The sequence below is a fragment of the Condylostylus longicornis genome, unplaced genomic scaffold (genome assembly GCF_029603195.1).
Source record: "Condylostylus longicornis isolate FDR11 unplaced genomic scaffold, ASM2960319v2 ptg000031l, whole genome shotgun sequence".
NCBI classification, from domain to species: Eukaryota; Metazoa; Arthropoda; class Insecta; order Diptera; family Dolichopodidae; genus Condylostylus; species Condylostylus longicornis.
The window spans coordinates 8061008-8084888 of NW_026578000.1; the positions used below are offsets into that span (position 1 = coordinate 8061008).

Consider the following 23881-nt stretch of genomic DNA (forward strand, 5'->3'; position numbering starts at 1 on the left):
CAAACACATACATACTTCGAACATAATGTCAATTTAGTCATTTTCAATACATACTTTGTATACACTTCTTAACCTTTCATAAACATTAAAAGAACTTGGAAAGTTTTTACAGCAAGTGCTAGTACTCGTAATATTTGTATAGTAATTCGTAGCCGCAAGATAACGCTTTTATATTTTTATACTGGCAATACCATATATTCAAACACATACCAAATTATCATATGGCAAAAAGCTCATTTTTTTTTAACTATTTTGACAGCGGTAATCTGTCAGTGTCATAATATTAAGTTATTTTATTTTGTTCGTATTCGTATTTGAGAAATCATAGAGATTAGTTGTTACTGCAGACTTATTTTTTTGAACAACAAAAAGTTTTCTAGAATTTTTCTTGTTGTAAAAAATAACAAATTGGAAATGGATAAAAAACCAAACTTTTTAGAATGTGACGCATCAATTTTGGAAAGTAATTTAAAATTCATAAAGGTAATAACAAATATGAAAATTAATTTCTGTTTAAAAATATGTATGCATGTTTTTGAAGATTTGTTTATATTTTTAGAGTGAATACGAAAATGAATTTGAAGAAATCTTTGGTAATTCAGACAACTTTCCATCAGAATCGGCCAATTCTAAGATAATAAAACCCACTCCAGGTAATTTTACAAAATTTACAATAAATCAGTTTATGAATCAAATTACTAACATGTCAATAAATTTCCCGATATCGTACATAAAAGCATACATACATATTAAAAACTAAAATACTCTATATGCATAATTAAAAATAAATCACGCACATATTCTTTAAGTTTACAATTTTAATTCGTAATATTAATATAAATGCATTATTAATATCAATTTTAGTTTTAAAAGTCCGTTTCCATAGTCTTGGAAATATGGCAAAGGTTTCGAATATTTTTTTTTTAAATTTCAACGATAAAAAAATATAATTTTTTATTCTTAACGCGAAAAATAAAGAACTTCGTTATATTATTTTACAGTATGTACACTTACAATAAATAATAACTTATCCTTTAACTTCTGAACTACGTATGTGTATTGTTAAATCAATACTGTGTATATTATATGTATTTGGTAGTTGTTTAAAATTTTATTTTTCTTTAAACTTTGAGAAAATTAAAATTTCAAAAAAAAAATCCTTTCCAATTTTTAAATTTTTATTCTCTCTTCATTCTTTATATTAGTTTACTTTACCATTTACAAGTTAAAATTGAAATGAATTTTGAATCATAGTAGAAAAATAATTAAAAGCCTCAAAATCTTGTTTTCAGTTATTTTGCAAAATATAACAAAAGAATTTAAATGTATATTTTTAATATGCATAAATCATTATCAGAAGGTCACAATCCTTAAAAAAATATTTATTTTTAACAAGATAAAGAGTTAAAAGTATTACATGGGTACTTACATTATATAATGCACTCATTCAAACGCGCAATTGTGAAGTTCATTTAAAAAAAATGAATATATATTTTATCAGCATCAGAAAATGAAATTAAATTATTTAATTTTTGTTAAATGAAAATTAACAAGATCTTTACAACTTTATAAGATTACCCCTTATTATGTAGGCATATTAGGTTATCTAGATTATTTTTTTTCCTTTAAACAAGCATTCAAATAAGGAAAAGAAGACTATTCGGTATTTTAAAAAAGATTATATTTAGTAGAGTACAATAACTTTGATTAATATTTGCTGAAGCTTATGTGTTTTTGCAAAATTATATTTAATTTTATGATAAAACTTTATATAGTAGTATTCATCTAAATAATGTAAATATTGCTGATATTTCAGTATTTTCGATGCTTCAAGAACAACAGAATCTTATATACATAGATTTTTTGTAAATGTTTAAACAATTTTAAAAATTTTTTTGGTTTTTTATTAATTGTTTTATTTTCTTATTAGACACATGAATCGATTTCGTTCTATCGTTAATTAAATTTTTACACTGGATATAGTAATATAAAATATTCTTAAAATCTATAATTCTAAGTCCTTTATTTTGATATATGTTTGTATTTTGTTAATGTAATAAATTAATTTTATTTCACAATATTAATCTCATAATAAGTTTAAACATGAACCAATATATCTTTTGTCTCGTTCCATTTTATATTAATTAAATACGTAAAATGTTAAATAATATTTAAATTTAACAACTGAAGTTAATTTTGGTCTTTCTACTGAATGATATGTTAATACTTTTTTATATATTTTTAAGGCATTTTTTAATATAAAAATACAAATATGAAGTATTTATATTAAGGCATTTTATTGAATTACTAATTTCAAATTATAGCAGATTTTTCATTTAAATTCGGGAGTACAATATCAACAATGGTTTATTTATTGACAGTTTTATTTTACAAAATAATTGTTTTGTGTATAATAATGAAAATATCAATCCAAATATATATATTTTCTTATGAAATTGTAAATATAATTATTAATTATAAATTAATAGTTAAATAACAGTTATATTTATATATATCTATAATACCAAAAAAGTAAAAATGTATCCGGCCTTTAAATCTGCAATCAATTTATAAAGACTTACATTTCCTTTACTTAGTTTTATGATTATGTTTTATGAAATTTTTCTACATATCTCATATAAAGGAGTGTAATATGCAGAATACGTGGAAGGCATAACTATTTCTTATAACATTCATAAAATTTTATACTCATAAAACTAGTAATAATTAGCTATTAATATACTTTGTGACCAATGTGTAGAAAATAATAAGACCTAAATAACAGAATACATAGCAAAAATTGAATTTTACAATTAAAATTTATACTTATTTAATTTTATTAATTTTTTTTAAATATTTATAGATATTTTTTATCAATTTATAAATATCCATTGTAATCTTCCATATCGTGTCCAAAAGTTTGATTATTAAATTAAATCTTACAAATTATTTTAAATTCACACTAAACTAAAAATAAAATGTAAAATTTTATTTTAAAATATTTTTCATGTATACTTATGCACATACATATACTTATATGAAAAATGTACGAGAATCAATTATTTTCAAAATATTTTTATTTACAAAAATATACAAATTGATCTAATACATTAGCTTGGAAATGCCAGAATGAGTGACGAAAAAATAACTTTTCCTTAAAATCACATTCACATTTTGTATAGAAATATTTTAGCCGAAATTTTTAAACTGTTTTCAAGTTTTGCTATTGTTTTGCTGTTATTTTTAAAGTATTTTAAAGATGTTTGTACTATAAAATTAGTAAAAAAAATTTAAATTCGACAATTATTTTGGACCAATCAATTTCTAAGTTGGTATTATATTGTTTAAATCTCTACGTTGAATTCATTACATAAATTAATAAACTTCTGTGAAGTAAATTTAACTGATTTTCATCATTTGGTTTGTTATACCTGTTTTTCACTCTGTCATATGGTACTCAAAAAAATGAAAGCTTTTAATCCAATGGGTTGCATTTAAATAAACCTATCGTGTTATTACGTACATAATAGTAACGGTCCAAAAGTAAATTTTTTTTAATACCCTGTTCTTAAAAAAACTTGCCCTGTTCAAAGAGCTAAAAGGACTATTTATTTTATTCAAATCACTCGCTATAATACAACATGTATCAAAAGTACAAAAATTTTTTTATTCTTATATGAAGGCACGTCATTTCAAAATTTTACAATATATTTTTGGAAAGTTATTGTTACACGTTACGCCGCAAATGTATGTATGTATTTTTTTGTATAAATTTAAATTTGGATTGATTTTTTTTGGATTGATTATTTTTGTTTTCTCTGAATAATTTCGTTTCGAATATAAAAGTTTATTTTTTTCTTAATCGTTCGTCAAAAGTATTATAATCATATGGTGATAACGATGTTTTATAATTTGGAGAAATTTGTGAAAAGTTTGCATCAAAACTTGTTGAAAAATTTGATGGACTTTTTGGTGGATAATTACTACCAACAAGATTTCCACCTACAACATTTATTTTACGATTAACTGAATTTTGATGATTAAATGATGAATTTGGACTTTTATTTTGATAATTTGATGACGTTGTTACGACATTAACAACATCATTTAATAAACTTGGACTATAATTATTATTATTTGTAGTTAAACTTGATGTTGGTGGATAAGAAGTTGTTGGGGAAGAGTCTAACAATGTTGGTGTATGGGATTCAGATGATGCATTAAATGATGCATTTGAACCTTTAAATGATGTATTATTAAAGCACATTGGTCTTAATGGATAACCATCAGCATTTAAATTATACGAATCAAATGATGAACCACAAATATTTTTTTCAGCCAACTTATTTTCTAATCCTTTTAAATGTGCCTGCAAATCACCAACTTTACGTTGAGCTGAATGTACTTCTTCCAGAAATTGTTTGTCTTGTTTTGCTTCAGCAATAATACGTTCAGTTTCAGTTTTTTGATGATTACGTTCTAATGACAATTTTGATGTATTTGGTCTAACAACAACAGATGATTGATCACCAAAACTTCTTTGTTCACTAAAATTACGTTGTTCACTTCCGAGTCGTAATAATTGATTAGCATTTTCTGAAAATTGCCATTTTGGTGTTTCTCTTGTTGCAGTACTGCTACCGCTGCTATTTTTAATATCTTTGGTGTCAAGATTTTGTATTTGTATTAAACGTTCAATATGCATTTGTTTTTTTCGCATTTCATCTTCAAGTCGTCGAATATTTCTTTGGGCATTATTCAAAGCAGTATCCAATATACCGATATGAGTTCTTTGTTCTTGAAGAGTTGCTGCTTGTGCAGCTAATTCAATATCTTGCCGTTCTTTCGCTGCTAGAAGTTCTTTATTTTGTGAAAACAGTTGTGCTATTAAAATTTGATTTTCGGCCGGGGCTAATAATTGAGTTTTTAGAACATCTACCTGATCTTTAAGTGCCCTATTCATGGCGTTCACCTTTTCAAGATTATCTTGTAATTTAATTCTAGCCATATTCTCTAATTTTTCTCTTCTTTCACAGGATATTACCAAATCATTATAAGCTTCGTATATATTCGAGACTTCTTCTTCGAGTTTTTGTGTTTTTGCAACTTTCATACGACATTGAAATAATTGTTCTTTTAGTTCAATATTTTCTTTTGATAAATTTTCAATTTCAGCATTCCACGATAATTTTGTCATTTCAGGATAACTTCGACTTCGTTTTAGTTTTTGTAAATTACTCAATTGATATTGATGTGAATGGTATTGAAGATGATGATGATGATGTTGCCAATCAATTAAATTTCTACCAATATTTATTTCAAGTTTTCCAGTTACCATATTATCTCGAGTAGTCGTGTTATATTTTGAATTTTTAATTGTTGAAGGAGCTTTGATTTCTTTTGCTAAATGCTTTAAAACATGACTCTGTTTTAAATAATCATCTGGAATTTCAGTAATTTCTTGTAAACCAGGTTCACCATATGGACGTGGCCGCTCTTTTTGTGCTGCATTCGATTGTAAATCCACTCTACCTGATAAAGTATTTAATGAATCATCATTATGTATAATTAATGTGTTATATGATGTCGGTGAAATATCCATGAGAGAGCGATTAGAATTGATTTTTTTTAATGAATTACGATTAGCAGTACCTGTCGGACTAGATTGTATCAAAACTGGATTTCTAGCTTCAGAAAGACTACGGCTAGCGTATTGCTTTGCATGATCATTTGAACGTTGTTTACCAGTCGGTCGATTAACATGATGATTTTCATTTTTTAATTTTGTTGTACCATTTTCTTGAAGATTTTCTTGCCCTTGCGGCTCTGCTCTTGGTTGCCGCAGGACTTTTCTTCTTTGTTCCATTGATAAATTATCTAAATACAGATCGTCGTTATTAAACATCGTATTCGATTCTATTTCGAGCTTAATTTCATTAGTTTAAAACATTTAGCAGGCACAAAATTATTAAAATTATTTTCAAGCAGATGTTAAAACAAAAAAAATCGTCATAATTTTGTTTTAGTATTACGCATACAAAGTAAAAAAAAAATGCAAAACAAAAATAAAAAAAGGAAAAATTAAAATAATAAATAAAATTTATAAAATATCAAAATATTTTATGAATTTGCCAATTTCATTTGTTAAAATTACAACTACTGCTTTGGTCATGTTTTTACATGAATTGAAGAGTAATTCAAAATCAAAATTTACCTTATATTCTCACTTGGTTGAACAATTGTGTAACAAATGTTGGTAACTTTTGACCCCTAGCATTTCAAATTGATTTTTAGTTACATAACGCATTTTTACGACGAATTTCAATCTAAACAAATAAGTAAAACTCAAACTCTTTAACTGAAGCGCCATTCATATTTTTAAAAACTAAATTTTGTCCACTTCAAAATATTTTTGGATAAGCATTAAATGCTTTTTTAGTGAAAATAAAAACAATGGAAAATATGTTTGGTAATTTCTTTCCAAAATTTTTTCAAAGCGAAAAAGAAAGTTCATCTTAAACTGAAATCCATACCAATACGGTATCTGAATATTGGAAAAAATATAATATACATAAAAAAGCATAGGAAATGTGTAATCAAATTTTTTTAACGTCAACTTCAAATAACTAAAATAAAAGTTGCAGTAGTTTAATTGTATGAGTCAAAAGTTTTAAAAAAAAATTACATTTTATTTTTTTTTTAATTTTCACTTTGCTTTGTTTAAACTAAATGCAATCAGACACATTATCTATAAGTACATTATAAACTCATTTACTTTACCTCTTAGAAATAAGCGTTCAGTAACTTTAATGTGGGTATAGCTAATGGTTGAACGGGAATTAATAATTTTCTTCACTTTAACAATTATAACGAAAAGCTGAAAACTTAAAATTCCACTTTTTTTGAGTGTATTTGATTAAATGTATTCATCTTTCGAATTGATTCAAACTAAAATCGGACGAAAAAATAGAATGCAGCACAAATGTTTACGATTTTTTTACATTTGACAATAAAAGCCTTTGCAAAATACATACGTATGTGCAATAACTAAAATTGTAATGGAATAAAATATAGTATTATTACTTTTAAATTAATTTATACATGTTTATGTAAAGACGCATGTAATTTAAATTTTTATGTATAATGTGCCTACTCTAAATGTGTAATGTTCTCATTTATAACAATTAATAATAACAAAATAACGTAAAATTTTACTGATTTCATTTTATCAAAATAATAATATAAATACATATATTTCATATACTTATATTGTATTTAAAAATATACATATACTTATGTTACATAGATAATCAATCAATCTTACATTTATAATAACATATAAATATATTTAGTAACATTCTATTGTAACTAATTTATATGTATGTACTAGCAATTTGAGGGTACTTATTCAAGCAAGAAAAAAATATTTAATAGAAGTTATCTGTAAATAATAATAATTTGATTAAATACTTTAAAATGAATAAAATAAGGCTATTTAATAAACAAATTGTAAAGTCAGTAGCGAATAAATTAAAATGTAGGCAATTAATATTTTATTTTTTAAAATCATTGCTTTAAAGTAAACTTTTTTTATTTTTTTATTCTAGAATGTATTTCTTCTATTTACTATTCTTAATAATTTTACAGTAATGCCTAACCTAAAACAATACCTATCAATACTATTGGAGAATTTCTAATTATGAAATTCTTATTGGTACCACAGACTGTACCAATTTCATATAATTATTTGTAAAAATTTATAAGGTTTCTAGAAAAATATTAATGTGTGCAAAATAACATTCCTTCTATAAGATACTTATTGAAAAATTTAAGATTTATTTCATTATTGGGTTAAAAAGTAGCTACTACTACTACTACAGAAACTTTTGATTTGCCATCTTTATTAAATAAAAATACTTTGTTTACATTACAAGATTGCAAAAAAATTTAAAAGAGTCAATCAGATTGAGTAATAAAAATGTAAAAAAATCAATTAAGGAAATTTGTGTGTTTTTTTTTACAAAATTACATTTTAATTATTTAAAAAAATACACACACATGCAAGTTCCTTCTAAAATTTAATTCTTAATATTAAGAAAATTTTTAAAAATATTGAAGCAGAAAAACTTGTTTTTTCCTCTTAGAACGAAAAAATTAATTTTAGATCATCTTTTTATTGATATTTAAGAATAAAAAAAAATTTTTCATTTTTTATAAAAAAGTTTTTACTAATCCGGTTTTGAAAGTTATTAACTAATTTTCAAATACTTTGTATTAAAAAAAATATTAATTTTTTGTTTTTCTTGTGTTATGGGCATTGGCGAGTATAAAATGAATAAATATTTAATAACCAAAAATTTTTTTAAAATAACATATACATTAAAAATATAGACACTCTAAAACGTGTATTTTTCTTTAAGAACTTCAAGAACAAAGAATTTTGCATAAGTATAAAATATAAAAAAAAAACTGGTTATGTCGTATAATAATATAATGTTAATTTTATTTTAAGAACTAATTATGTCCTACCACATACACCAGTTACAGAAGAATCAATAAAAAATTCAACGTGTTTTTTAAGTTTTACTTAAAGGGAGCTAATCGTGTCAAGAAACATTTATTTCGTTCATGTGAATCTACATATATATATTTAGAAAACCAAGTATATGTGATTTCTAAGTTCAAAAAGAGGTCAAAAATACTAAGAATATAAAATATTTATCATACCTACTCAAGTTTATTAAAAATTGCTTTCATTCGTTATACATTTGACAGTATTTGACAATATTAGTAGTTTTCTATTTCGAAAATAAAGTTTGACATAAAATTCTTGAAAATCCTTTAAGTAAGCACAGGGAGTGACTCTTTATTTTAATTGTCTTTTAACTCATTTGATTGAAAATCAATTATTACCCGTACATTGCATTTATTTCATGGAATATATTTATATTGGCAAAATTTGCACCCATGTATGTGGAAAATTTATAAAAACCATGCAATTCACTTCATTGTCGAAATTTGCAATATGATTTGTTAAGTAAAAATGTTGGTAATATTTCTCTTCCTAATGAGGAATATTGCTGATATTCCTCCTAAAATATCACACCCGATGACTTGTTAAATCAAATTAGAAATATTTTGAAGGAAAAATATTATGTAATGATGTAAAACAAAAAATTTATCAACGGATATAAGTAATTATATTTAATTTGTGTTTACTATGTTATTTATCTAAATAACTATGTATATTTTCTTAATTCCCATAACTTTAATATAACATACAATTAATTTTCACATTACTTGAAACAAAATAAAAACAAAAATAGACTCAATAAGAATAACTATGTTTAAAAGTAACATGCATTCTTTAAATCGCTTAAAATAACTTGTTTTAAAACTAGAATGAAAAAATTATTTAATAAAAGATTTGAAAGATTTCTTTTCTTATTTATTTATTTATTTGCGTCAAAGTCATATAATAGTTACGAAAGCTCGTATACCGACACATAAGTATATTTGTGTGTACACCTTTCAAAACTTATATAATTCTTAAATTCTAAAAATAAACGATAAAACACATTCAAATGTATTTAATATGCACATTCATACAGACGATATTTACGAATATTTAAAACAATTATTTAAGAAATAAAATAGCTTGTATAAGATTTGCGATGTTCCCTTTAAAAATTTATGCAGCGAAAAATTAATTAAGAAGAAATAAAATAAAAACTTCTCATGTCAAGTGTCAACTCTATTGTTTTTGTCTTTTCTTTTTCAAAAATAAATTAAGAGAAAAATGTAGATTGTTTTGTGACCTGCTTTTGTTACTTCATTTAATTGTTTTCTAAATAAATCAAATGATTAACAACAGATTGAAGTACTTATAAAACAAAGAAAAAAAAATGTGCAAGCCATTAAAATTTGCATTCTTTTTTTCTCCTTACTGCAAAAAAATCGACTTCTTTCTTATCTCAACGCAAAATTTACAATGCAATAATGTAAGTCTTAAGCTATTAAGAAATTTTTTTACAGTGTATTTATGCTGAGATAGATTGAAAATTTTCATTGAGCAAAATTTTTTCTAAAAATAATATTCAAAAAACAGCTCTGCTCAGCTTCTAATCCACTTCAATAATTAATTGGTTAGGATTCATGGAAATTCAATCCAACATGTAATCTAATGTTTCAATTGATTAAAGTTTTCAGTTTTTAAAATAGCACCAAAATAAATATTTTTTGTTAGTGAAATTTATGAAAGTTTCGAAGCGTAACCATATTGTTGGTTGAGAAAATTTAAAAAAAATAAATTTACGGTTATTTTTGAACTCAAAAAAAAATTATTCAATATCAGTAGTTTGACAATGTCCCGATAATCATTGTCTTCATCATTCACATTTTTGTGAATTTATCTTTCATTTTTGATATCATCCTTAAAAAAAAAAGTAAATGATACAGTTGTGCACTTTGAGAAAAGATAGTTAAAAAAGAACATGGTTTCACTATCTTAGATTTATATTTTATAAAAAAATTTGATTAAAATCTTAATTATTGTATTTTTATTTGAGCTCACTGTGTTTTTCTAATCTCAAACGGTTGGTAATCCATTTTTACCGGTAGAGCATTAAATTAACTTTGATTTTTTTTGTTTTTGTTTTGTTTTTACAATAAAATTTATCATGGACCATCAGATCCGGTCAAATTATTTTTTCATCTTTTTCTTTATTTGTTTGTTTTAATTTTTAGAGAGAAGGTGTAGTTTTATATAAACGTTTTGATATTATGTAAGCGCATACAAAACAAGATATTTTTTTATTTTCGAAATATTTTGGAATTTAAAATTTTTTTCTTTTTTCATTCAAGTTTTTCTTTTTCAACAAACATTTTAATTATAATATAAAATTCTTATTAACTTTGTATATAGTTAGTATCAATGATTAATAGGATACTAGAATTTTTGAAAAATAAAAGAAACTAATCAAATTTTTTTATTTAATAAAATAAGAAAGAAATTCCCATTTTCGATAAAACATAAATTTTTAAAAATTCAAGGTTAATTTTTTTTGATTTTTGTTTGTAGAAAGATTGTTGAAACATAACAAACCGGTAGTTTAATAGCCATATTTTTATTCATTAGTACCCAATTTTGAAGGTTATGTCGAAAATATATGTATAGAATTTCGTAAAATTATATAAAAGATTGTATAATATTAGATTGAATACCGATTACATAAAATATTTTTAAATTCATAGAATTTATTTACAATAACTAGCCCTTTAAATTCAATAAAATATTCAAATTAAAATATGTAAATTTTTATAATGGGTGTACTAAATATAATTTTTTACAATTTTTAACTCTTATATACATACATACGTACATACTCTTACATGAATATTAAAATTTTGACAATTATTTTATGCTTAAATGCGAAAACACAATACTTGTTTGCTAAACCAAGTTTTGTTGACCAATATTTAAAGTAAAAAATAAATAAGATAAAATAAAAGTCATCTTTACTAATCGCTTTTTTTAATTTTCATTAACATTCATTAAAACAGAATTTTATTTTTCTTAAATATATGTAGATATACAGAAAAAATTAAGAAAATTCTTAACTTTGAAAAAATATTTTATTATTACTTTGAAAATTACTTGGATTCTCTTACTTTTTGTATAATACAAATATTATCAAAGTTTTTTTAGATTTTCTAATTAATTTTGTATGACATAATCAATAACTAATGCATGACAGTAACAACAATAGGATGATTTTCATTATTTTTGTTTGAATAGTACATTAGCGTATTAAGTACTTACATAGTTAGCAATATATATGTATGTATACTTGAAATGACATACATATACTTATATGAATCAATTCAATTTTAGTATACTTAAGTAAAGTAATTTAAGAAAAACTACTTTATTTTTGTAATTTTTTGAAAAAGAACTCAAAAAAAAAATTTATATTATACGTTAAAAATAATTAATAGTTTACCGTTATCTACAAAATATATTATACAATTACTATTTTTATATAACAATTGAAATAAAAAATTTTAAAAAACTTATTAAGTGTAATATCATATGTTGTAAATTGATAAAACTTCTGAAAGGCTTTTAGATAGAAATTATTAAAAAAAATTCATAAAAGTTATTTAAAATGATTAAATTTTAAAAAAATGCAAAGTAAGTGACAAAATTAACGAATTTAGTTTTATACATAAGTAGATCTAAAATTATATTTACGATATGAAAGAGTATCGAATAAATAAAATATCGTATTAATTAGTATCTTTTGTCCAAATTAATAAGTTAATTAGATATTTTATAAACACTTCTCATATATCTTACATATCCATTATTTATTTGTGAATTTATTTAGTGTATATATACACCTAAAATTTTTATATAGAAAATTGACAAACTTGATCCTAATATAGTTGAATGAATTTAAAGTTGAAAATTCAATTAAATACAAAAGGAAATTTAAGTTTTTTTTAACATTATTTCATAATAATTTTTTCATAATTTGATGTAATTTAATGCGAAAAGTTTTGTATTTAAATCGCTCCAAGTTCAAATGAAAATTCTTTAATGCGAATTTGTAAAATTTAAGTTGAATAAACTTTTATGTTTGACTTATAACTTTTATTTTATAGAATTATTGGTAAACAAACTGTTGACGATATTTAAAGAATGAAACCATTACAAAACCTTGCCAGAATTGTAAGTGCCATAGTTTCCGTAATAATCAAAATTTAGTATTTTCTAATACAATATGTATTACAAATATCAGAGAAATAATTTTATTCAAATTATTGCATTTTAATTTATTTTCAAAGGAATTTGCAATTCGTACAACAATTAACAGTATGGGATTACAAAAAAAAAAAATTTTTTTATCTTATCATCAACTTATTTTCAAGATTTTTTGTAGTGTGCTTACTTTAAGTACACATGAGTTCTTATCAAAAAATACTACAATTAATGTAGATCAAACAACAATAGACAGGAAAAAACGTATAATTTTAATAAATAAATTAAAATTGAACAAAAAACTTGACCGTTTATGTCATTTACAATTTTAGTTTAGATATGCAAAAAAATGGAATATTTATTGAAAAGTAATTTACAAATACTAACATGAAATTAAAAAATAAATTTTAATCGTCTATCGTCCTTCATTTTGTAATTTAATAATCAAGTACATATGTAACCAAAAAAAAAAAAAAACGAAAAAGTATATCTACAAATTTTTCCCTCTTACACCCTTTAAAATTAGTTATGCGTAAGTTTATAATCATATGTACATATTATATGTATAACTAAAAACTTTTATCCAAAGAAGAAAAAACAAAATTAAAAATTCACAGATCTCGGTCTATAATATTAAATAATAATTTCATAATTAAGAGAAATCCCCTGTTTCCAAATGAATACCATTTTTTGTATATGTATATATGTATATATATATATGTATATGTATTTAAGTAATTACTTTAAAAGTACTTCACTCAATTCATTACACTATTCACATTTATTACTAGGGGATTCACTTGCTAATTATAAATTTCATTCAAAATAATTGCCGTATTACACCAGCAATCTCTTGCTCTCTCATTTTGTCTAAAAAATTGAAATTATGAAGGTATAATAATAAATATCATATATGTGTATGTACGTATGTATAACATTATATAATAATAAATTTTTTCATCATCATCATAATTATTATTAAATTAATATGCGAAATTAAAATTATAAAAAAAAATTATTTTTATAGGGTTTTTGTATAATGAACCTTTTTTTTCGAATGTTGAAATACTCGTAAACATACATACATACTTAATTTTTTTTATTTAGGACCGCGATTATTAAATTTTTTGGGTTATTTAAATTGCGTTTAAATGTTGTCTCTGTTAGTTACATGTCCAAATTTATTTTATTTTATACATGTATAACAAATATTCAAATTATAATAACTAAATATACATACATAATCTTAAAAACATAAAGTGATCGAGAAATAAATAATTTTGCGTTTACTAACCCATATTCAAATCATGCGTAAAGTAAATGCCACATTGAATTTCAAAATATTATGAAATAATTTTGAAATATTCGTAACTATGGTTTAAAATTTATTGATCGAATTTCATATTATTTTCTAGAAATTAAACAAAATAGGTTATTTTTAGTAAATGTTAAAACAATTTCCAGGTAAAAAAGAAACCTCTTTGTTTTTTTTATTAAACTATTTTTGATATTTTGATTTAAATAATTGTGAATATTAAAAATTCAAGGAAAAATTAATAACCCGTATTTCCCAGTGACAAAACCCTTACAATATCTTGACTATTAATTTAGAAAAATATTTCACAAATTAAAAAATTACTTGATCTAAATAATTTTTTTTTTGCTAATTTACGTAAATACAACAACTGTCGCAAGCATTATTTTATAGTCATTATAAATTGCTTGTATTTTGTGTTAGTTTGCAATGAAATTTGCAATTTTTTTTTCTTAAAATTTCGAAAACTCATAAATATTCTTCATTCAACATTCAAGTACCAAAAGTTTCGAACATTTAAATTCGTTTAACTAATGTTGCCCGATTGTGGGTATAGGTAATTTATGATGCCTAACGGTGTTGTCATGTTAGGTACATTTTTGCATAGCAAAAGAAGAGAATATTTGGCTTTAAACATTTTTATTTTCATATCTAAGGCAGATTTTTCGGTCAAAATGTCATCGATAACAAAATATTGTATAATTTACAAATTTTTTACCCCTTTTTAGATTGATAAAATGAAAGTAGATACTTACTTGAATTTAAACATAGAAATTTAATTTAAATTAAATTAAGTAAGTTTATTTTTTTTTTAAATACCCTAAATGTAATATGTAATTTAAATAAAATTAATAAGAAAAAACAAGAATAAAATAACACGATGGGTAAATATTTCCATAATTAATTATTCATATTGCTTTCATCCTTGTACATTTATTAATAATATATCGAACTAAGTAACTACCATACTATTGAATTTAAATTTGATTTTCTTAAATATAAGTAAGTACTAAAATATTATATTTTAATTGACAAGAAATTCAAATATTGATTTTTAAAGTTTCATATGAATAGCACGCATACATAAAAATGATAGAATCATAATCTTCACTTCGTGAACAACGTAGTACGTATACTAAATCAATAGAATTTTATAAAACTTTTATCGTTTCCTCTACAATTTTATTAGCAATTATTTTAAAATTAAAATTTATTTCGTATACATGTAATGGAAACACATATATGTACATATATTTACGCATATGAAATTTTATTACTAAGAATTAAAAAAATCATTTATTAAGCATTAATATCAAATTTTTAAAATTTTTAGTGACTTTAGTCCGAAAGTTGCAATATAATAATTGCTATAATTATAATTTTATTTCAAGTTCAAATATTCTCCACTAAAGTACCGACAGAAATAAAAAAATAGCTGGTCATAAACGTACAAGCCTATAAAAATTTACTACGTAATTCAGAGATAAATAAACATATGTTCGATAGTAAAAAAAAAAATAAAAAAAAAAATAAAAAACATTGAATCACGCATGTTGGCCTTCATTGAAAATAATTTTCGGTTTTATTTTTAATTTACGAAAAAAAAAATTTTAGTAATTTTCAATTTTAAAGTGATATTAAAATTACTTATTGTAGTGCAATTACTAGAAAAGTAAACACTATTATTTAATAAAAATATTAATTTTTCAATACTTTTAATAGCAACTTTTATTTTTGAATGCAAATCATTCATTTTAATAGTAAAATAATTTATTTTATTCAATAAACAATTATTTTTAATATCAACACATATTTTGTCTGCTAATACTTCACAGAATTCAAGATCAAAAATTTAGGGTTATGTTCAATTTGATATTTCAACTAGAGTGTGCGTACCTAAGTGTTGTAGGTATGTAGACTCTTATAAAAAAAATATTAAAACCCTAAGATTTTATTCCGATAACCTGTTGTTTAGGCTAGTATTTTTTCGCTTATAAAATTAAATTTGTTAATTAAAACCTGTCCAAAAGAAAGGGTAATTCTGGGATCTAAACATATAATTTCAGTGAAAAAATTAAAATTATATACCTAGGTAGCAGCAAATTATGATAAATCTTATGACTGCAGTTATAAAAAAAATTATGCATTCGAATCATGAAAGAAAATGGTACAAAGTAATATTTTATAACACAAATTTTCTCATTTTTTAAGATTGTCAATTGTCAGTTTATGTCACAATAGTAAATTTACAACTTCACACAACCCATGCAATTATATTTGAATAAACTACATACATGTACATAATGTATGTACGAAGAACGAAATTTGGTTGATATCAAAATATTTTTTGATTTTTTTTACTTATATTTTTTGATTTTTTTTTCAATTTGTAATTAATTAAACTTCGACACCATAATCTAATTGCAAATGACTAAATAACTAAAACTTATTTAGTTAATTTTTCCATATTAATTTATTTTACATTGAGAATGAATAAAAATTTAAAAACTTTAAAATCTAGAAATACGCACCGCCAAATTTTCGGTTTTCTTATTTTTTTTCTTCCCTTTTTATTTATTAATGTTCAATTAATAAAATGCCATTCACATACTTATAAATTCATACTTTATATACTTTTATATACACAAGTATGTATCTTCTTTTATTATGCTTTATAATTGTAGATTATTTATAAAAACTTAATTTGTTTTTAATAAATTAGAGAATTTTTCCAAAAAAAAATTAATTCGCCCAAACACAAATATACTGAAAGAAAAAAAAATTCTATTACACAATATAAAAGATTCTGGTATAGAAATTAACAAAATTAGTGTGTTATGACGTAGAGCATATGTACCGTAAAAAAAACGTTATTTAACTCACTTTCTCTCACTTTTCAATTCACTTTCGTTTCACTATTTTTTTTTCTATTTTGCTTTTTTTCTGTTTGCTACTTCCACTTACACAATTTTTTTAATTTATAATTTTTGATTTAAAAACCTATAGCATTATTTATTTTTTTTCAATTCTCCATTAATTTTTATTCAAATATCAAAATTAAGTGCACAAAAAGTTATACAAAATTATTTTTGCATAAAATTATAAAACCAAAAAAATTAAAAATAACAAAAAAAAAACCAAAAATTTTAAACTTGAATATTTCTATTACAAAAAAAATTGAAAATGTTATAGAGAAGAGAAACTATAATATTTGAAATGACCGTCACAACCGCTTACTAAACATAAACTGACTGAATATGAATGAATTTTATTTAGTTGAAGTGGTTATGACGAAAAGTTTTACTCTATATTTACTTAAATGTACATATAATGTGTATGTATGTACACAAATTGATAAAATCTCATGAAAAACAAAAACTAAAAAAAATTTTTATACTCGCTAGTCGCTCATTCATTTCTCAAATAATGTGATATGTTTGCAATCAAATAATATAAAAATGATAATAAATACTTTGTAATGTGGTATAAAAATATATAAAATACATACATATCTTTACGTTATATGTGATGTAAGTAAGTATATAAGTAGGCACCTAAGCATGTAGGAATTGAAAATTTTTGTTTATAAGAATGATTTTGCAATTTTTTGTTTATTTTTTAATATTTTCTATATTTGCACTTATGACATACAACAAGAGAGGTATTGTGATTGTATCAAATTTCATATATTGTGGTATCAATATAATTAAATTTCTCCATGCGAGAACAGTGTATAAGCAAATAATTTTCTTTTTTGTTAGACAGATATCTGTCTGTTAATCGGCGCCCAATTGAAATAAATATAATACAAATTTATATCTATGTTCATTTAGAAATATGATAAATATGTAGAGTAACTTTTGCAGTATGTACTTATGTACATATATTGCGTCTGCAACCTTACCATTACGGCTTAATCAGCCGATACAATATGTAAGTAACTAATTTAAAATACTAAATAACGAATACTAAATAGGAATGTCTTAAAATTTAATATTTGAATTCTTTTTATTAACAAAACTAACTGACTCATTTTGGAAAAAAAACAGAAAATCTAAAACCGAATTCGCACTACAATAAGGTAAATTTGCATTTCAACTATGTTAAGTAGAAAATTACACTTGTTTTCATAAAATTCTAAACTATTCTAAGTTATAAAGAAAATTTTCTGGTTCTTGTGCGATACGCTTACTACATCACTAATAAATACCAGCGACGCAATCGCTTATGCGCTGATCACATCAAATTTTTTTTCTTTATAAATGTTATTTACATAATAGTATTTGATTTGATGCTTTTGGTGGCATTTTTTTAATACAATCCGAAACAAAAAGATAAAAAACAAAATAAATTTTTATCAATAAATTCTATTTATAAGTATTCTAACAATTCTATTTGAAATTTTATTCAAACTAGAGATCAATAAGTTGTCATAAATAAACAATAGATAATTAATTAATAATAATAGTTTTTATTTTTGATTTTTTGCGGTTAAAAATTAAAATTTATTCAAATAAAATCTGCATTTAAAAAGGCTTCACAATTATTTACTTTCTTTTTTCGCAATTTTTAAAGCAAAAATCTTATGAAGAAGGTTACCAAATCTACCTAAACTATTCAAAACTGAATTTGTGTAATTATTATTTCAAATAACTTAATTATAATTAAATACTATGAAATACCAAAAATTGGATTAATTGTTAAGTAAAATAAAAATTTTTTCATAACTAAATTTTTTTCTTACCAATCTACTAACAAAAAAAGAAACACTTTGAAAAACACAGCAACATTTACATTTTGTCCTTTCTAAAAGGGAACGAATGGTCAGCTTAATGGAAAATTAACTATTAACCAAAGGATAGTATAAAAAAATTGAATTTCATAATTTATGTAAATTTCTCTATTTAACCGCAACAGTAGGATGGTTTTAATAATAAATTTACACAAGACACACAAGGAATTTTAGCTCTTGTATACAAAATTCATTTGAAACTAAAATTTATGAACAAATAAAATAAAATCTAAAAATAAGTATTTTTATAGAATAATAAAGAGTAACAGAAGCTACTTATCAAATACTATAAAAAATCTTCTGCATATCATGTATGTAATTAGAAGCAAAATTGTATTTACTTTATTTTATATCGCAAATTCGTTATAACATTTATTTACTTGTATGTATGAAATAATATAAATTGAATTAATGTGAATTTACATTTTACATTATAAATGTAGTTCATATTTAATTTTTAGCAAACTAATTGAATAATCCAAGATTGGGTCAAGGTTGTTGGGAATCAGCGAATTGAGATGAAATAAAATTGTATCTTATGAACATTAAGTATGTATGTGTCTAATAAGAGCAAAACTATCTTAAGTCCATTTTTTTTTTTTTCAAAAAAAAATTTTTAAGCAATATCATGTTAATAGCTCACTGAACGCGAGTGTGATTATTTTGATGCGCACTCGTCGATACACTACATATAATTAATTTAGCTTAAAAATTATACACGCGTAATAATCTTATCTCCACATAAATTTTACTTTTGTGGATATATCATTGTCATCTCAAATTAATACAAGTGTTTTTTTTTATCGTTTAAAGCTGATTTCTGGGAATTTGAATAGGAATTAAATTTCGACCTTCAATAGGCTATTTTGAACAATTTGCAAATTTTGACTTAAGATAGTTCTGTTTCACAAGAGGCGATTTGATAATTCTGCGCAAAATCTACTTATATATTTGTTTTTGACTATGCCTAAAACTATTTTCACTATAATATGTTTAATGTCAGACAACACACTTACAAGGTACTTAAGTGAGTGTTATTTAAAAAAAAAAAGAAGTTTTCAATTACATTGCACGCTAAAATATTTTTGACAACAAGCCACTTTCTCGGAGGATTAACATTTACCTTTTTTTATCGTATAAACGTATAATTAGATTATAGTTGGAGAAAACAAATTTGAGTAAATAAAAATTACAAGAGTGAAGAAAAAATAAAAAATACCTATAAGAGAAACGTAAATAAGAATTTTTATGCATGTATGTGTACATTTTATGTAGCTATATAAATATTTTTATGTTATATTACTTATGCCTAAGTTAGTGCAGCTCATATTTACAATAATAATTTCGCAACTACAAAAAATATAGGTGAATTTGTTCTAACTATACATACATACGTACCTGATATAGACATACGTATATGATAACGGACTTTGTTTTAATGGTATTAATTTAATTTTTTTTTTGGAGTTGTTTTTTTTTAAATACATTTTTAACCGGTTTTGCAAGTTTAATTTGTAGAATAATATGTACATTTTAATAGAATGTACATACGTATACATATAAAGAATTTAGTGGTTAAGTAATAAATATAAATATTAGCATAAAGCATACGCATACATACACACATAATTACATTAATTATAATTTAAGCTGAACAGTAAAAATTTACCGTTTTACTTGCAAGGATAAAGTGAATGCATTAAATACGTTTCAAAAAAAGAATGTATTGAATACGCATTTGCTTCTACTTATATGTAGGTATATCAAGTTCAATGCTCCATAACACGAATATAAACTAATTATATAATATGTATATACAATAGTATGTATATAATATATACTTACATATATACATACATATGCGTAAATAAATACCAATATCTTTATAAGAAATGCATTCATATATTTTATTGGAGGAATTCATATTATAACAAAAAGAAACCGTTATAATTTTATATTGTGAAACTTTTACAAATTTTAACACATTGTTCGCTTATGAGACAACCATTAAAATGTTGGCATTAAAGTAACGGTTTATAAAAAGGTCCACTTTTTATAAAGTTATCAAACAATGTTAATTGTGCACAATGTAATTTTTAAGCTGATAAAATATTCACCAGCATATACATACATATGTATATGTATGTATGTTACAATGAGCGTTACATTTTATCATTTAACAAAGTTCTAAAACTACAAACCACTTTGAAAGTTACATCAGATTACAACAATGAAAGTCACCATTCTATCATCTAGTAAATTATATTTATATATGTAAGTATATTAGGAAACGATAAAGCTTATGAACTTATCATATTTTTTTAATTCATGTTTCCAATATTTGAAACATGAATTAAATTATAGTTGTGTCACTTTAATAATTTGTCTCATAGTATTAATTAAAAATTGAATCCTAAAACCAGCTCTTTGTTAAAAAAAATCACAACTTTTAGTTTTGTATTAATTTTTTTTAAATGGATACTCACCAAGTTTGAGAAGTAAAAAAACTTGGGTTTTGAAGTTTATGAATGAAAAAAATATCTAATGAAAGCTAGAATGTTATGGAACAAAAGTTGCAGAATTCTTTATCTACAGTATCCATAAATAGTGGGTGAATCTACGGAAATAATATTTAAATTACACAACCTGAATTTACAGTATTTAAAGAAAATACTAATACAACTGAACTTTTAATAACTAAGTTAATAGGAACGAAATTACTATATTGTTTACATAACTGTTTTAATCAAATATAAATTTATATACAATCTAATATTCTCTACTTAGAAATACCTTTTGAAATCATCTCAATAACTTAAGATATAATCTTTTGTTTTCAGGAATGTGCATCAAAGCTTTTAAAGTTAATTCGGAAGAGAAATTTTTTATAAATTTATGCCAAACTGATGGTATTCCGCCCCCAAAGGAAATATCTGAAAATGATTTAACCGAAATATTACAATCTGATACACCAAGCTCTTTTCGTATACCTATGAGTATTAGTCAAAAACATGAAACAAAAGATAATTCTGGCAATTCCGTTGAAGTATGCGACATTGCAATTAATACGAAATTTTTTGATAAATGCTCTAAAATTATATTATTCCGAGACTTCTTGATTGCATTAATTTTGGAAGCATTGGATGAAAAATACAATATTCAATTAAAAAGTGAGAATTGGTTAATATTAAAAAATCGCAAATTCATTGGAACATTAGTATCACATCGTGTTAAAAATTCGGATGTCGAAACTGTATTAAATTCTTATGGAATGGGAACAGCAGTAAATGAAAAAAAATTGATTGAAGAAATAAAAGAGTCAGAAAATGATTCAGCAATAACGAATTTCAAAAATTCTGCCAACTATGGCAAAAAAGTAATGAGTACAAATAACGAAAAAAACATGAAAAATGCTCCTGGAGATAATTTAAGAAAAATTAAAGAGTCAATCGCATTAGCAAATTCTAAAATACCTGAATACAAAGTATTTTCAATCAAAAAGAACGGAATCGTTTCTGAACTTTTAGCTGAATTTTGGTTACCAGAATGTGTAAATACAAATAAAATGAAAATTTTCGAAGATTTTATAAAATGAAAGTTTATTTTAAATATCGTTTATTATATATTTTCAGTTTTCAATCAATGAAATTCATTTGGACATCGGAGAAGATCGAATTCTTTTAGAATCAATGAAACGAGGTTACCTTTTTGAAAAATTTACCGAATATAAAATAAATCAAGAGAAAATTGATGCAGTCTTTGATACCAAAGATAAAGTAATTACTTAAAAAATTTCAATTAAGATTAGGAATTTAATAATTATATAATTTAAAAATTTTGTTCCCTTTGTCTTTCAGATGCTTCGAGTTAAAATGGGTTTGATGATTTAAATAAAGAAATAAACAAAAGCATCCTCTATAAATTGAAGATCGAAGAAGAGGAAATAAGTTTAAATAATACAAACTATCAAAATTATTATTCTTCTGTAAATATAAAACTTTTAAAATATATATATATATCAGTTTTATTATTGAAAAGAATTTTACTGATTGAAAAAAAATCTCTTGTAAGATTTGATTTTTAATCTTTCAAAATTGTCGCTATTTCGGCAATGGCATAAAATTAAATCATTTCAATTCAAATTGAAAACTTAGCAAGTGATATAATTATACAAATGTGTACTCAATTAGCCTTCTAATAAGTTCAAAGAGATAATATTAAAGTTTTTGGTATTCTTGTTTCAAATTATTAAAATAATAAAATCATTAAATGTAAGTACTTATCTACGATACTTTACTAACTTTTTTTAAACTTCTCGTAGAAAGTAAAGTTAGTAGGTAACTACTTACCTACAATGCTTGATTTTTAACACGAATTTGAGTTGTCCCTGTATTAAATTATTACAATTATTCTACCGACGTATGAAATTATATATGTATATAATTATGTACTTAGGTGTTTTCTTTTGGCATTTCATATAATAGCCAAAAATTTATCAATAACAAGACACTAGACAGTAGTTATTATTTTAACAATATAGGCAAATATTTTAATTTTGTATTGTTTTATTATCATTTAATAAAAAAAATTAAAAATGTTAATTATGTACCTAATTTCTTACTCCCTTATTGAATATCTTTGGATTTTTTTATGACTGATTTGTTAGAACAAACAACAAATAAATATTAAACATTTAAAGCAAAATTGTTAAAAAATTCTTTTGGTTAAAGTCTCCATTAAATTTTCAACTAACCAATGAAACAATTTCTCCACCCAAACATATATTTTATTTAATTTTAACAAAGATTGATAAACAACAAAAAAAAATCTTTTTTATAAAAATATAAATGTACAAGAACTGTCACATGTCAATTTATGAAATATATTTTTGACTTTCAAAATTTGACAACTTTTTGTCAGTTAGAGTTGTGAATAAAAAGAATATTTTAGACTTTGCAAAAATGTAGCAAAATTTGCTGAATCAAAATATTATTTATAAATTTTTTACCTG

At 22.9% G+C, this 23881-nt stretch overlaps 3 protein-coding genes across 27 annotated transcripts in view; 1 reads left to right on the plus strand and 2 right to left on the minus strand.

Annotated features, from left to right (window-relative positions):
- LOC129608300 (multidrug resistance-associated protein 1) overlaps positions 1-17299 on the minus strand; it is a 39925-nt gene extending 22626 nt beyond the window's left edge. For 15 of the 17 annotated variants that reach the window (XM_055519718.1, XM_055519721.1, XM_055519712.1 and 12 more), the window contains exons 1-2: positions 16962-17299; positions 16610-16844 (exon numbers count right to left, since the gene is read on the minus strand). The gene's annotated coding sequence lies outside the window, so the exon portion shown is untranslated. Of the gene's footprint in view, positions 1-16609; positions 16845-16935 lie in introns of all 17 variants that reach the window. The other 2 variants (XM_055519714.1, XM_055519716.1) reach the window with 2 other exon arrangements.
- Positions 326-22901, plus strand: LOC129608306 (PIH1 domain-containing protein 1). Its single transcript, XM_055519741.1, has 5 exons — positions 326-483; positions 560-653; positions 21711-22420; positions 22503-22646; positions 22728-22901. The coding sequence occupies exons 1-5, from the start codon at positions 415-417 to the stop codon at positions 22758-22760; spliced, it is 1050 nt and encodes a 349-aa protein (XP_055375716.1). The 5' UTR covers positions 326-414; the 3' UTR covers positions 22761-22901.
- LOC129608304 (uncharacterized) lies at positions 2288-23710 on the minus strand. 9 transcript variants are annotated; one of them, XM_055519737.1, is made up of 3 exons: positions 23480-23676; positions 5653-5877; positions 2288-5532 (listed from the first exon to the last, which is right to left on the minus strand). In XM_055519737.1, exons 2-3 carry the CDS (start codon positions 5864-5866, stop codon positions 3848-3850), a joined length of 1899 nt encoding a protein of 632 aa, XP_055375712.1. In that variant the 5' UTR covers positions 5867-5877; positions 23480-23676; the 3' UTR covers positions 2288-3847. The 9 variants fall into 9 exon arrangements, with proteins under 9 accessions (XP_055375712.1, XP_055375711.1, XP_055375713.1 ...); XM_055519736.1 differs by having other exon boundaries at positions 5653-5926; XM_055519738.1 differs by lacking the exon at positions 23480-23676 and adding an exon at positions 23220-23249.
- Between the last annotated feature and the right edge of the window lie 171 nt (positions 23711-23881).